Source organism: Rhyacophila brunnea, unplaced genomic scaffold (genome assembly GCF_057557595.1).
Source record: "Rhyacophila brunnea isolate RB1 unplaced genomic scaffold, BYU_Rbru_1.0 scaffold_7, whole genome shotgun sequence".
NCBI classification, from domain to species: Eukaryota; Metazoa; Arthropoda; class Insecta; order Trichoptera; family Rhyacophilidae; genus Rhyacophila; species Rhyacophila brunnea.
Window position 1 is genome coordinate 47,185,799 of NW_028233339.1, and position 15,664 is coordinate 47,201,462.

At 40.3% G+C, this 15,664-nt stretch overlaps 1 protein-coding gene across 1 annotated transcript in view; it reads left to right on the forward strand.

Annotated features, from left to right (window-relative positions):
• Window positions 1-15,664, forward strand: part of LOC147064999 (uncharacterized) — a 49,586-nt gene that overhangs the window by 23,295 nt on the left and 10,627 nt on the right. Inside the window, exons 10-14 of the mRNA XM_085958375.1 lie at window positions 7,487-7,664; window positions 8,996-9,349; window positions 10,371-10,638; window positions 13,227-13,373; window positions 13,728-14,037. Of these exons, the coding sequence (XP_085814501.1) occupies window positions 7,487-7,664; window positions 8,996-9,349; window positions 10,371-10,638; window positions 13,227-13,373; window positions 13,728-14,037 (1,257 nt within the window). The remainder of the gene's footprint in view (window positions 1-7,486; window positions 7,665-8,995; window positions 9,350-10,370; window positions 10,639-13,226; window positions 13,374-13,727; window positions 14,038-15,664) is intronic.

A 15,664-nucleotide genomic window follows, 5' to 3' on the forward strand; every position in this document is an offset into this window, starting at 1 on the left:
CACTGACAATACGACTATAGACTTAGATCTTCAGAGAAATGGAAATTCGGAAGACCATACTCCCGAAATTACATCCTGGGAAGTAACCCATGCTTTAAATTACATGAAAAGTGGGAAAGCCCCCGGGGAAGACGGTTTAACGATAGATATCCTCAAAAAAGCAGGAAAGGATGCAAATGAAGTACTTGCACAATTGTTCACAGCCTGCATATGCAAAGAGGATGTCCCAGAGGTATGGAAAAATGCCAGCATTGTCATTCTTCACAAAAAAGGTGACAGAGAAGACCTAGCAAATTATCGTCCAATAAGTCTACTCCCTATTCTCTACAAGACGTTCACAAAAATTCTCTCAAACCGTCTGCAAAATGTACTAGACGAGAACCAACCGAGAGAACAAGCCGGATTTAGAGGAGGATACAGCACTATGGACCATATCCAAGTCGTCAGAGAAATCATAGAGCGGTACCAGGAATACAAACTGCCACTATGCATGGGTTTTATAGACTATGAGAAGGCGTTTGATTCGATAAAGAAATGTTCAATACTCGACGCACTCAGAAAACAAGGAATCCCTGGACGCTATATAAATATTTTCAATAATATATACAGTAGCGCAACAGCATCTGTAAATCTCCATAAACCATCGCGCAGATTTCCTATCAGCAAAGGAGTCCGACAAGGTGATACAATCTCACCTAAACTATTTACAGCTACCCTTGAAGACTTATTCAGGCAACTTGACTGGAATGACAAAGGGATCCCCATAAATGGAGAATACCTGAGTCATCTGCGCTTTGCCGATGACATAGTAATTTTCTCGCAAGACTCAGAAGACCTCCAAAGCAGAATGCAGGAACTCGCTGAAGTAAGCAACAAAGTAGGTTTGAAAATAAATGTAACAAAGACGAAAGTCATGTTCAACTGCTTTGCAGGCCAAAAAGAGATCCTCATCAATGGCACTCAGCTCGAACAGGTGAAAAGCTACATCTATCTGGGACAACAAGTATCTATAGATGGATGTATATTTGATGAAATTGTTCGCAGAGTAAAGCTAGGCTGGAGTGCTTTTGGCCGCCTGAATAATGTCTTCAAAAGTGACCTTCCACTGTGCCTAAAGCGCAAAGTGTTCAACCAGTGTGTGCTTCCCGTGATGACATATGCGTGTGAAACATGGGCCCTAAGTAAAAGAGAGATCCAGAAACTTAGAGTAGCACAACGTGGTATGGAGAGGTGCATGCTGGGCATAACGCGAAAGGACAAAAAGAGGAATGAGTGGATAAGGAAGCAGACAAGGGTTTGCGATGTAATAAAGTTTATTAAAAGCCTTAAATGGAGATGGGCTGGACACATAGCTCGAAGAAGAGACAATCGTTGGACAAATCTAGTCATCCAGTGGTATCCAAGAAGTACAAAACGTCCACAAGGTAGACCTAGAGGCCGCTGGATCGATGAAATGATAAAGTTCTGCGGAAGTACGTGGCAACGCAATGCACAGGACCGAGAGAAGTGGAAGCAACTTGAAGAGGCCTTCATCCAGCAGTGGATAGATTCAGGCTGATGATGATGATAAGTAATAATGGAAATATCTTTCCATTAAAAAATTCAGCTCACTGGTTGGAAACAAAATGTATTAATTAGATACTATAAAAGTTTTAACAGGATTTTTTTGTCAGGTTAGCGATGTCTAGCTAACTTCCGTTGTCCTTGAACGTCACATTCTTGGTAAACAGCAATGACACATGTATACCTAATTTAAAATTTATCCAGATATGTCTGCCAGTCACTCGCAAGTTTTGGAAGTTGTTAGCTCAGCGTGGGTCAAAATGGAGCTTTTTTCTATTTTCAAAGCATGATCCTGGACATACCTTAAATGTTGTAGATAATCTATTTATATAATTTTGAAGCCTTATTATCCGTTATATTTATTTTAAACATTTGATGACTGCATAAAGTATTTTTATTACATAAAATAGTATTCTTTTAAACCTCTCGCTCTAATGTTTTAGAATATAGTCATATTTCAGTACATAAATATGCAGTGGTGTTAAGATTTTTTACATTTATTAATTTTGAAACGCATTTATAAAACCATCAGTATAATTTATATCGACATTATTATAGTGAAATATTTACGATAAAAAATTATATTGAGAATCTCTGTGATCCCAAATTTGACAAGAATTAGGCATTTTATTATTCAAAAAATGGGCAAGATTAACACATTTGAAGATAATTCTAAAGATACTCATTATAAGCTATGTCTTTGACCATTCAAGTGTGATAATATGTGTGACAAGTGTGATAAGCCGGACAATATGTCCAAAAAACTGTAGAATGCGTCTCAGACATATTGTCGAGAGCCGTTCCTTTATCTGCAGTCTCTGGATGATTGACTGGTTCGTCCTGTGTTCTGTTCAAGAAAAACGAAGCATTCGGCGCCAACACCACATCTCAAAGGCATCAATTGCCTTCCGCTCCCTTGCCTTCAGGGTCCATGACTCGACTCCGTATAAAAATACAGAGAACACTAATGCTTGCATAAGCATTATTTTTGTGGCAATGTATTCTAATGGATTTAAGTTTTGTACTATTCCATTTAGAGTCGTTTTTTGCAACCTGGATTTTGCCTTTCGGCATCTTCAGACACTGTACCTTCACTCTGCCGAAAAGCGAAACCCGGGTCGCAAAAAAATGATTCAAATGGAATAGTACAAAACTTAAATCCATTAGAATTTAAAATTCAAATTCCATCAAGTACCTTCGGTCGATAGTATTAATATTTAATATATTCTATGGAGTTTATTTATTTCATTATTTCGACTAACGGCCATTTTTGTCTGTACGCAATAAAATTGTATTATAGCCCTACCTCAGATAGACGGTGTCCTGTTGTGTACTTATAATATATTAACCACCAATACAGCTCGAATGAGGTAAGCCGGCCGCTGTAATTTCATGCATACAAAATGTTCACAAACACACTGATCACAATAGAATTTGTGTCATATTATAGAGTTAAGGCATGCCGTTTCATAGTAGCGAAGGGCGGAGATAAATATTGTACACTAAACTTTGTCAGTCATACGTAATTGTTTTCATTGAACTAAGACAAATTGCAGATAGTGTTGGTTAGTTTTTAAAATTCAATTAAACCCTTCACAAATCAAACCATAATAGTTTAGGTATGCTATGGCCGATCAAACAAAAATAGTGCACACTTTTTCAGTCATACTTATTTGTTTTCGGTGAATTATGAATACATATTACAGATGGTGTTGTTTCTTCTTCTTCTTTCACCCTGTCACGTCCCAACATTGGGGCATAGGGCAAGCACAAGTTGGCGCCACTTCCCTCGGTCCATCGCCAACTCCTGTGCCTCCCGCCATGTCAGACCTGCAGCACGTAGGTCGCTTTTGTAGCATCGCTGCAGGGTGAGGGAGGGCCGGCCACGGCGACGGAACCCTTGAGGCTGTGCCACAAGGGTACGAAGTGCCGCACTCTTTGGCGGCATCCGGAATACATGTCCCAGCCACGTGAATCGTCTCTTCGTGATAACTTCAATCACCGAAGGCTGTTGTGTCTGCTCACGAACTCGGATATTTGTAACGCGGTCGTACCAATGTACCCCTAAGATTCTGCGGAGACATCGATTCTCAAAGCTCAAAAGCCGTGACTCTTGAAGCTTAGTAAGATGCCATGTCTCACAGCCATACAGGAGCACAGGTAGCACGCACGCGTTAAACAAACGACATTTGGTCCTCACAGAATACAGCCTTGACCTCCATGCGACTCCAAGTTGGTTGAACGCAGAGCCCGCCACACCCATGCGGATTCCAAGCTCACTAGAAATACCACCATCATCGGCAACCATGGCACCCAAGTACTTGAATCTGGACACCAGCTCGACGGGCAGACCAGAAACCCGCAGAGGAGTGTCGGCGTCGATGCAAGCAGCACTGCACATGGATTTGGTCTTAGCGGCATTCAGATGAAGACCCACACGCATCGAGTTCGCGGCTAGCCTGTTCACGGTCGCCTCCAACCTCTCGATCGTCGAGTCAAACATGACTGCGTCGTCTGCATACTCCAAGTCGCACAGTCTTTCTTCGCATAGATCGCTTGTGTCATCATGATGTAGGCGTATCCCACTGTCGGGGCAAACCGTCTTACGCATTATGAAATCCATTATGATGATAAAAAGAAAGGGCGCAAGTACACATCCTTGCTTGACTCCTGACGTGATTTCAAAGAGGTCAGAGGATGTTCCGGCTGCTCTCACGCGACACTCTGTATTGGTGTAGAGAGCACTTATCACGGCGACCAGTTTCCGTGGGACACCATATCCTAGCAGAATTTGCCACAGAGATTCACGATGAGGACTGTCAAATGCCTTTTCATAGTCCACGAAGCAGCAGGCGACAGGTATATTCATCTCTTGGTACTGTTGCAGAAGGCTTCGGAGAGTTGAAATATGCTCTGAGCAGGACTTCCCCGGGACAAATCCACTCTGCTGCGCACGCAAAACGTCCAGCATGGGACTTCTAATCCTGTACAGGAGAATCTGCACCAACACCTTCCCGGGAACGCTGAGGAGAGTGATTCCTCTGTAATTATTACAGTCTTGTGGGTTACCCTTTTTGTGCAGAGTAACAACGGTACCATCCCTCCAGGCTTTGGGGCACTGCTCCCTTTCCCACACCTCGTGCAGAAGGTCACACAAGGACGGCAATACAGCGCTCAGTCCGCAGAGCAGAAATTCTGCATGGATGCCATCATCTCCAGGAGCTTTCCTGCGCTTCAGTCTTTTGACAGCCTCTTTAACTTCAGCAGTTGTCGGAGGATCTTCGCAGAATCCCGATGCAGTAGTGATTCCGAGGGCGGTGATCTCCGACGGAATATCGAAGGGATGCAATGGAGGTGGGCGATTCAGGACATCACTGAAATGTTGGCGCCATAGCTCCTGGACCTTTGCAGGTTCGGTGACTGTCACTCCGTCAGAGTTGCGTAATGCAGTGACCACTGGACGTTTCTTACCGCAAATTGCTCTGGTGATGCGGAAGAGAGCACTTGGATTATTCTTGCAGGCAGCAGATTCCGCATCCCGAATGAGGTCATCCAGGCGTCGGCGCTTATCGCGGCGGGCAGAACGCTTTACCACGCGGTCCATTGTCTGGTATTCCGCGCTGCGCTGTGGGTCGTATGTACCATTGTCTCGCAATTCTTTCAGGAGCTTCCTCTTCTCAATCATCTCCCATGTATGAGGTGACATCCAGTCCGGTCTGTGCGTATGCCGCTCTCCTAATGCAGTAGTTGCGGAGCTCATTATAGCATCCCGGAATAATATCCATTTTCCTTCCAAGGGATCCGAGTCGATGGAAGACGTGAGAGTTCTAGCATCATATAAGCGCTTCTGCAGCTCCAGCTCATAGGTTGCACGCACACGGGTACTTTTCAGTTTTTCCACATCGAGTCTGACCGTCCTTTTGGGTTTTGGGACTCGTTTGAGGTCTATACGGGATTTCCCGACCAAGAGTTCGTGGTCACTGTGGATGTCTGCACCTCTATATGTCCGCACGTCTAGCAGTTCATGCCGGTATTTCGTTTTGACCAAAATGTGGTCGATCTGGTTTCTTGTATTACCGTCTGGCGATGTCCATGTATATTTGTGGATGGTCTTATGAGGGAAAAGACTACCACCAATCACAAGACCATTCATTGAGGCAAAATCTACCAGACGGGAACCATTATCGTTCATTTGGCCAAGGCCATGTTTTCCCAGCACAAAGGGTCCACGCGAGGGGTCAGATCCTACTTTGGCATTAAGATCACCAAGGATAACTGCATGATCACAGCTGGGGATATTTCCAGCGGCTTCCGCCAAACTTTCGTAGAATGTATCCTTATCTGCATCGCTAGCAGCCTCTGTGGGAGCATAGCACTGCAGAAAAGTGATGGAGCCCGACTTGGTCTTGAAAGTAGCGCGGAGTAGACGTTCGGAGATAGGTTCCCAGCTGGTGAGGCACTTGCAAGCTTCCTTGGACATCAGCAATCCGACTCCACTACGTCGCAATGTGGCGTGTCCAGAGTACAATAGACGAAACCCACGAATAAACTTCTCGCCAATGCCAGTGAGTCGACACTCACTGATCCCGAGAACATCTAACTTGTATTGAGAAAGTATTTCTGTTGGATGCTCGGCCTTTCCAGGGACATTTAGAGTACGGATATTGTAGGTTCCAAAACAAAATCGTTTACCGAATTCAGGCGAGGTCGTCAAGATGGAAACGGGGGTCCGAGGCTTCCCTGTGCTTGGATTAATCTGTTGTTTTAGGGTGTGCAGGTGATCATCCCACAGCACCCGAGTTCACTGGTGGGGCTGCCACCTTAGGGCCCGTGAACATGCCCTGGTTTTCTGTAGGGGTTTTCCTTCCCGTAGCCAGAATGTACCAGTTTTTAGGCGCTGGTGATTCGCCTTGCACCCTCCTCTATCTGCTACAGCATGCTGCATTGCCTAGGGACCCCCACGGAGAGGTTAGAGGTAGGATTTGTTGGCAGAGCTATCATGGATAGTCGACATACTCAGCATTTCAAATGGAAGCACACCTGATCTGGCATCAAGGCATACCCCACTGAAGTCATACCAACCTTTTAAATTCATTAAGCCCATTTATAACTTCGACTCTGCGGAGGCCCATAATGCTCCACTTTGAAGTGAATATGATAGTTACTCTTTTGTTTTAAAGCCATTACAGGTCATTCATACAACCCTCATTCATCGCGACCCCGACGAGTGGGAATTCGTTATATCGCGATCGATTTTTAATAACATTCTTTTGTGCTGCAATTCTCTTGGCATGTGCCATATACTAGGAATCATCATAATAAAGAGAATCTTTACGCATAATATAATATCTTTCTCGCTCGCTCACATATCGCACCCTCGCAACTAAACTGCCACAATCCAAAAAACGTCAAACAGAGAAAATCAGCTTTGAAGTTTTTACCTTTCGCATTTTTGTGAAATATGTTTAGATAGATTTGTTCAGATTGAATGAAGTTTTGACTTGAATTTGATGACTTAGAGATATGAAATTTTCGGTACATATACTATGAACGATGGACAATGAAACGTAGTAATTACCTCAAAACACGTAAATTTGGACTTGTGGCGGTTTAGTTGCGAGGGTGCGATATAATAAAGTTACAAGTGCGAGTGAAACGAAAGTAAGCCGATACGTCACAGACAGAGCAAGCAGGGTGGCAATGCGGATAAAATTAATGTTATTTTTTCAGTTTATTATTAATAATATTAATAAAATGTTTAATTGTTTTTTTTAATCTCACATTCATTGTGAAATTTCACTTATTTGGACCTGTGTGTAAAATGTATCCCGAGTGATCAAAGGTGGATTACCTGAATAATGAAGTTCTAGAACTTATAACCTACTAGAAATAATCAAAACATATACTATATATCTATTTCCAGGTGTGGAACGAGGACTTCACCGAGAAATTGAAGAAATTCCGTGGCAGGCCCAAGCCCATACGGTCTATTGAATTCAATCATAAAAAACCAAACAAAATGGCTACAACAAATTCCGACGGGGAAATTAATGTCTGGAAAATCGATGACTGCTTCAAAGAAACACTTTCAGCAGAAATTGGTAACAAAATTCATATCACAGTAGAATCTTCATATAATGAATCTCTGTCTAAGTCTGCAAACTGAAAAAGGATTTCAAATTCTACACATTTTAATTTTTTAGAAAAATCGATGTGTTCAAAAATATTTTCTACACATAAGGAAAAACTTAATAAGCTAAGTTTTATAACTATAAAATATTAATTATATATCATCTTTTCACATTTTATGCTGGTTTTCTTTAAATGTAAGTTTATTTTTGACTTTAAAAAATATGTAAGTACGTATATATTTTCTTTTTGTTAGATTTATTGTATTGATTAATTAAAACACTTTGATACCGTATAAACCATGGCATCCTCAGAGGATCCAAGGCCATGAGGCCTGAATCATCATTGGGCTGATTCATGCAAACATGAACAGATCGACTGCGAGGCAAATTTCTAGCCCGTAAGCAAATAGTAATTATTAATATCATTTTTTAATATTATTAGGCTACATTAGCCTTCATCCAATTTTGACCAATAGGTATTAAATTCGTACACTTACCTACATAAATATTGAAAGCAAAGTTCCCAGCCATACAATGTACCTAACACCTAGAATATCTGATTTGAGATTACTTTGAAAAAATATGTATTTGTACCTAGTTCAAATATTTCAAAATATGTACCTACCTAGCAAAGAAATGCAGTCCCTTTCAAAGCAGGTACCTAAAAAAGGTCTGACTGACTATTTCTGTTGTGAGCGAAATTCTCAGAAATAAGCCAGGTACATAATATGCAGAGTGTTTTTGTCATTTTTGAGTGACAGAATTTGTTTTATTTTATTCTTGCCTAGAGTTGACCTGCTCTCCAAAAAGGGATTATTCATCCCCATTGGCCATTCGGGTTTTGGTCTCTGCGGACGTCGGCTGTGGCGCCGCGCTCCCGGCGTCACTGCCATTTTAAATTTAATTATTTTTAATTAATACGCTGTACTTTATTGTATTTATATTCCGAACAATAAACGCCCTGTTTTCGCCTGTACTTCCGCGTTGTCAATCAACACAAACATGTCCCCGAAAGAAGCAGACGATACCACCGTGACTTGACGATGACATTACATCATCAGGGGGGTCCAGTCCAGCGCAAATACCTACCCCCCCCCCCCTTTCGGAGGTGACAACTTTAAACTGTAAATTTTAAATATATCGTCTCAAAATAATTGCAAACTTCATATTTATCCACATGATGTCTCTAGTAAGCTGAGTTTTCACCTTAATGAAAAAGATTTTATTGTTCCTGTGGTATATGTATAATATTTTTTGATATGTGGTGTTTAACACGAACGTTTGTTATTGTGTCTCGACAGAAGGCCGCTCACCGACATTATACAACTCTACATGCAGCCTGTTGACGATAACTCACTTGAGCGGACGCTGCAAGTCAGCATCCTGGGGCCACAACAGTGATAACTTATTGGTTCACACAAAAGCCGCAGTCGCCCTTTACAATGTGGTGGGCGATAAAATCTTAGAAGAGGTCATGGACATCGAAACAGTCATCACAAAGAGTATCCTGTCCAGTGATGACCGTCTGATTTTGCTCGGTTATAAGAAAGAAAAAAAAAAGAACTTTGGAATCCTGGTTTACACAGTCGAGCCATTGGATAAGATCATGGAGATCAGCGACCAGTATCCTTTAATATACCTTGGAGTTTTACCAAGTAAGTTTAATAACATTTAATCCTTCATCACCAATAATATGTTTATTATATATTTAGACACCCACGGTGGCTGTGCGCCTTAAGCGTTGGACTATCACGCCATGGGTCCCAGGTTCGAATCCTGGGTCTGGCAAGTACACATATTGTTTTTCAATTTGTGTGTGAGTCAGGGTATGGACCTAATAGGTTGACGTGGCTGACATCCATTTCTCGTAAAGACAAAATCTGTTAATATAAACCTCTACTCTGTGGATGCCCATATGATCCTATTAGGATCGGACATGGTCGGAATTAAATTTAAAGTAATACAATGTATGTCTCATCTAGTATACATAATACATCATTACTCACAGTGGCCCGTGAAAAATAATTAGTAAATGAATAAATTGGCCCATCTTCCAAATAGGTTGTGCACCACTGGTCTATAGGAATGGAGCTTAAATGTAGCAAATAAAAGGACCCATGGTTTAGTGATTAAGTTAGTTACAGGTGAACCTCACAACTTTCCCAACAGATCTACACTCAGGCATAAAACACCCATGACTTTTCAAATTCTACTAACCCGAATTTGATGAAAGTTTCATCTTTCGGTATCTTTCGACTTCAATATGTATTTTTAATAAAAAGATAGTTTTGCCTATTAGAATATGACTTTGCCCATACCACTAACATTCATAGAATATGCCGAGTCTACAAAATATACAATGATCAGATTTAAACGCTACAAAAGCAATCTACGCGCTGCAGGTTTCGCATGGCAGGAGGTGTGAGATTTGGCAATGGACCGACGCAACCTTGTACTTGTCCTATGCCCCAATACTGGGCAGTGACAAGGTTAAGTAACTGAGTAAGCAACAAGAGTGGTGGTTAGGAAAATGGAAAATATCACAGATATGTAAGCCTTGAATCCAAATACGGTAGGTACCTAAATAAATTATAAAGTAAACTGCATAGAATATTATCACATTCTGGCTACATGCTCCGTCTGAAGTGATAAACCTTAATGTATCTTTATATTCAGACCAAGCTGGTGACATACTGGCAGTGACGAGTAAATGTCTTCATAGATGGAAACAACCGAAGCCAAAAGAAGATCAAAGTAGTTGGACAAAAGAAACTCAAATCATCGATGCCACCACTCTGGATGGAAATACCAAGGATTACTCCTTCTACACAGCTTGCGTATCGCAAGGTGGTTCGTGCGTGTTTATTTCCACCACAGACAGTCGGATCCTCGTTTTTAATTTGGAGTCATCTGTGCTTATAAAGGAGTGGAATAATCACAGAGGGTAGGTAATAGTTAAGTTTTTTTATTTATGCAAAAGTATACTAGTTAGAAATACAGTCGAACTTGGTTATAACGATCACGGAAATAGCGAGATCTCGGATGTAATAAGAAAACATTCATTGACATTTTAGTTTATAATTTCTCTATACATTTATTCACTTTTATTACGAGCTACTTCTCGGTTATACCGCGAAAAACTGTTAATGTGTCGACCGTTTAAAAACAACATTTTCGACCCTAAGCATAAAAATCTGACCGGGCAGTTAACTAGACCGATGCCGCCGGGATCGGATTATGTTTATGACACTAGTTAAGTGTCTATGTACCTAATTGGTATTTTTGCCGACAACATTAAAAAAGTATCCACGCATATGGTTGAAATTGCATGTAAAAAATCCAAGCTTTGTGAAGTCAGTAGGTACCTACCAGCGCCGGCAGATCAGCATTTCATTACAATAAACAACTTCTTTTGTAGTTTATGAATGCCATGCTTGTTTCGGGGATTTTTACGATTATTTTCAGATTTTTTATGTTCTATGCTTAAATAGAATGTGGCGCGAAAAATGTTATATAACGATATAACGAGTAATGCTTATAACAAGCAAATTCAGTCAGTCCAATCTTTCTCGTAATAACCAAGTTCTACTGTACATCAAATAAATTACACAACTGATGAAAAACTATTTAAATGCAACGATTGTTCAGATGCATGCATAAAGCTTAACTTCGAAATTCATTAAGCCAAGCACCCTATTTCCGCACTCTTACCATCCAGCGGCCTCTCCAATCAAAATATAAAAATATAAGTCGTTATTTTTTACTTTGAAAAAAAAACGAGAACTTAAATAGAGTAGAACCTCGGTTATCCGGTTACGGTACTGTTCGGTTAAAGCGGATAACGCATTTTGAAAATAGCCGATAAACTGGATTATTTGTTAGTTTGGGTTAGTTTAGGTTAGGTTAGGTTAACCTAACAAATAATCCAGTTTATCGGCTATTTTCAAAATGCGTTTTCCGCTGTATCCGCTTTAACCGAACAGTACCCCGGTTACATGTAAGTTGTACGTATGCAGTTCATCGTGGGACACTTATTCGTGCGCCGCGGTACGTGAAACATGAGTTCGTATTAAATTTTATCAAATGACGAGTTCTTCGTTGTACATTTCACCGTAGAATACATTTGTTCGTATCTTACAAAATACGGCGATAGTTTGCAAATAGTAATGTTCCAATTAGATTAACCCTAACCTAACCTAACCTAACTTAACCTAACCTAACCTAACCTAACCAAACCAAACCTAACCTAACCTAACCTAGTAAAGACATCTCCACATGTTGTAACATACGTACAAATATACTCCACGGTGAAATATTCAACGAAGAACTCGTCATTTGATTAAATGTTACACGAACTCATGTTTCATGTACTGCGGCGCACGAATAAGTGTCCTGCAGTGAACTGTTCATGTACAAATTTCCGGATATGCGGTTATCCAGACCTCGATTATCCAGATTTTCAATTTTCCTGATTTCTTTTTGTTAATCAGTTTTCGATAAAAATTTATTCTGTAAGTAAAGTAGGTGTCTAAAACGAAGTTAATGATTGTCAATCGAACTGAAAAACTTGTCCTTACTGGTCCTATTTAGAACAAGTCAGCGATTTCATATACCTCTGCTCAAGCCTCAAGACTCCGGTAGCTGCGAGAAGGTAATCAGTCAAAAAGTTGCGATGTCCAAAAGCGCTATGATTTGTCTCACCAAGATATAGAAAATTCGCACCATCACAAAAATAAGTAATAGACCCAGACTTTCAGAAAATTCGATAGGAGGAGAATTGACGCGTTCGAGATATGGTGCTGGCGGAGAATGCTCCGTATTCCATGAGCAGCCGGGTGTACAAATGTCTCTGTACTGGAAGAGCTTGGCATCAAAGAACGTGTCTCAGCTACCTGCAAGGGACACATTCTGTAAGATTAGATCCAAGCGCCTTGGAGTGAAGAGTGATCTCTGGTGGTATCAAAGTTAGGAGGTCGCGAAGGCGTACGCCTTCTAGATGGAGTGACGCTATCAAAAAAGCGACTGAATGAATAATAACTGAAGGACAGCACAGGATCGCTCATGATTGAAGGAAATTGTTGGAAACGCTTGTAAATTTATTGATCACTATTCTCAGTAATGTGGCAAAAGATATGAAGAAGAATATAGATGTTTTATTATTTTTTCCATAATCCAGATTTGTCATTGTTCGAATTACCTTCATCACCAATTATTTTGGATAATCGAGGTTCTGCAGTAATAACCGGGCGTAAAAGTGTGAAAGTAGAAAAATGTAGGTAATGCGTGTTTTACTTATTCGGTGTTTAGCATTCTGTCACTATGATCCTATTGTCTATAGATAATCATTTCTATTGCCAGTACGTATCTGTTGAAATATCAAGAAATCTGCTTTAGAAAAGTGGGGCGGGAGATTGTTGGGATATTTTAAAACAGCAACCTGGCTCTACACCACTGGTCTTCAGTTGTCATGATGAATTATCAGCATGCTAAACTGAACATTCTGCATTTTATAAGTCACGTTTTTGTTTTCAGACTCATCTCATGCATGGACACTTTTCCTTACAACGATGAAATGATGTTCTCACATATTCTAATAACGGTAACGAGTGACATTGCGCAGACCATCAAATTATGGTGCGTCAAGTCATATGAAATCGCAGCCACATCGAATACTTGCAGGTAGGTAACAAACAATAAGACACTGAAAAGTAAATTGGGTTGGTGGTCGAGACTAAAAAGTTAATTATTAATAATTAACAAAAGACTGTGCCTGAAGGGTATCATATTATGAGGTGTTCATTTTTCAGATAAACAAACGAGGTATGATCTTGTAGCCAATATTAAGTAGGGTGATTTTATAGTATATATATTCATCATTCCATATTAATTTGCACAATTATTTTGTACATTTGTAGAAGCAGATCATCTCCTCCGTATCTAAAGAGCTCTGCAGATATCTCGTAGCTGCGCTAAGGATTTATTAATATTTGATACTACAATAATTGAATTTTAATTTCATTGTCACGTTACCAGGAAAACAAAGCTGTCCATGAAATTTGACTGCATTTTCAACAAGGAATTGGTATGTCCTTCTGTCAGTTCTGACATCCACCACTCTACACCGTTGAACCGGCCGAGGGCCAACACCCTCCTCTCGAGGAAGCAGTCGACTCCGGATACCTGGAAGTGCTTGACTTATAACTGGAATCGGAAGGTTTCGGCAAGTCAGACCTGGAAGCCGGTGTCGCACATCACCGATCTCGTTTCAGCACGATCCAGTGGAGAACTGAAGTCAAACAATTCCGTCCTTACAGCGGTTCAAAACAGCAATAACAAAATACATGTGAGTATGCATAACTTCCCAGTGCTTACTGAAAGCAATAAAGTCCTTCAATCCGATATGGGTAGGTTATAAAGTAGGTTGTAAATAAATAAAGAGAGTTAGTTAGGATATGCCAGTGGTGAAGGATGGATGGTTTTTGGTTTTTTTTTTAATTTAATTAAACGCTGCCTAGACCAAACCACGATAGTAGAGGTAGGCTATGGAGATCCGACAAAAATAATGCCATTCTCTATAGGTATAGGTTTAAATTATGGATGTAGGTACTCTTTGGGTAAAAGCCACAACCGATTCTTTTAATACATCTCTGTCTCTAATAAGATTAGCCAGAATAGTAAAATTCTCAAGAATACAATAATTCTTTTCGGGATTTATCTATTATGTTTGTCTGAACGTTAAGCGAATATGTCGTCTGAATTAGTGGCAATTAGTGCTGCTTTCCATTATTTGGTAGAAGATTATAAAAGGCCTCCTCGTTTTTGGAGAGTTGATTTCTACAAAAACAGTAATAAAGATATTCTGCTATTGGACCTTAAATCTGAAGAATTAAGTAGGCATTATGGAAATTTTATGCAAGTGTCTTTGTCAAATTTTGAACATCTGCTCAGTATGATACCATCATAAATCCAAAGAAAAGATACTAAATTCCAAAAGGCTATATCGGCTTAAGATAAGTTGGGTTTAACCTTACAATTTTTAGCCACAGTCTACAATATTTGTTTAAAATTTCAAAGCAAGCAATCAGTAAATTTGTTCCTGAAGTTTGTAAGGCTATTATATGTGCATTCTTCTTCTTATTGTGCCATCCCCTAGCGGAGGTCGGCCACCATCAAGGCGATCTTATCTTTGTCGTCTGCTACCCGGAACAGTTCAGTGGAGCTGCACTCGTACCAATCACGGAGGTTCTTAAGCCACGAAATGCAGCGCCGTCCTCTGCTACGCTTCCCATTGATTGGGAACTTTTCTTGAATGACAAGTTGGGGAATGCCGTATTTTTGTCCTCTCATAATGTGGCCGAGGTACTGTAGTTTCCTGGTTTTGATACTACGTAGAACTTCTCGGTCCTTCCCCATTCGATTGAAAACTTCAACATTTGTCACCCGGTCAGTCCAAGGAATTTTGAGGATGCGTCTATACAGCCACATCTCGAAAGCTTCAAGTCTCCGTGACATCTCTTGGTTTAGCGTCCATACTTCCATACCATAGAAAAGAATTGAGAGAACATAACAACGTACCATACGCAGTCTCAGACCTAGGTTAAGATCTCAATTGCTAAGGAGGCGTCTCATTTTGAGAAAGGCGCTCCTTCCGATCTCAATTCTAGTTTTTATTTCCTGAGACTGGTCCCATTTCTCATTGACCCATGTACCTAAATATTTATAATGGGTCACACGTTCGATTGGTTCGCTGTTAATGACAAAATTTGTGTTGGTGTCTGGTGTCGCTATTTTTGATACTAGTAATAGTATTGTTTTCTTGAGGTTCATTTTTAAACCATAAGAATTACTGACCTCATTAACCTTTTCTACCAGTTGATGTAAACTCTTTAAACTATCAGCAATCAGCACAATATCATCGGAATATCGTATATTGTTAATATGTTTGCCATTAACCATAATATCCACCGATT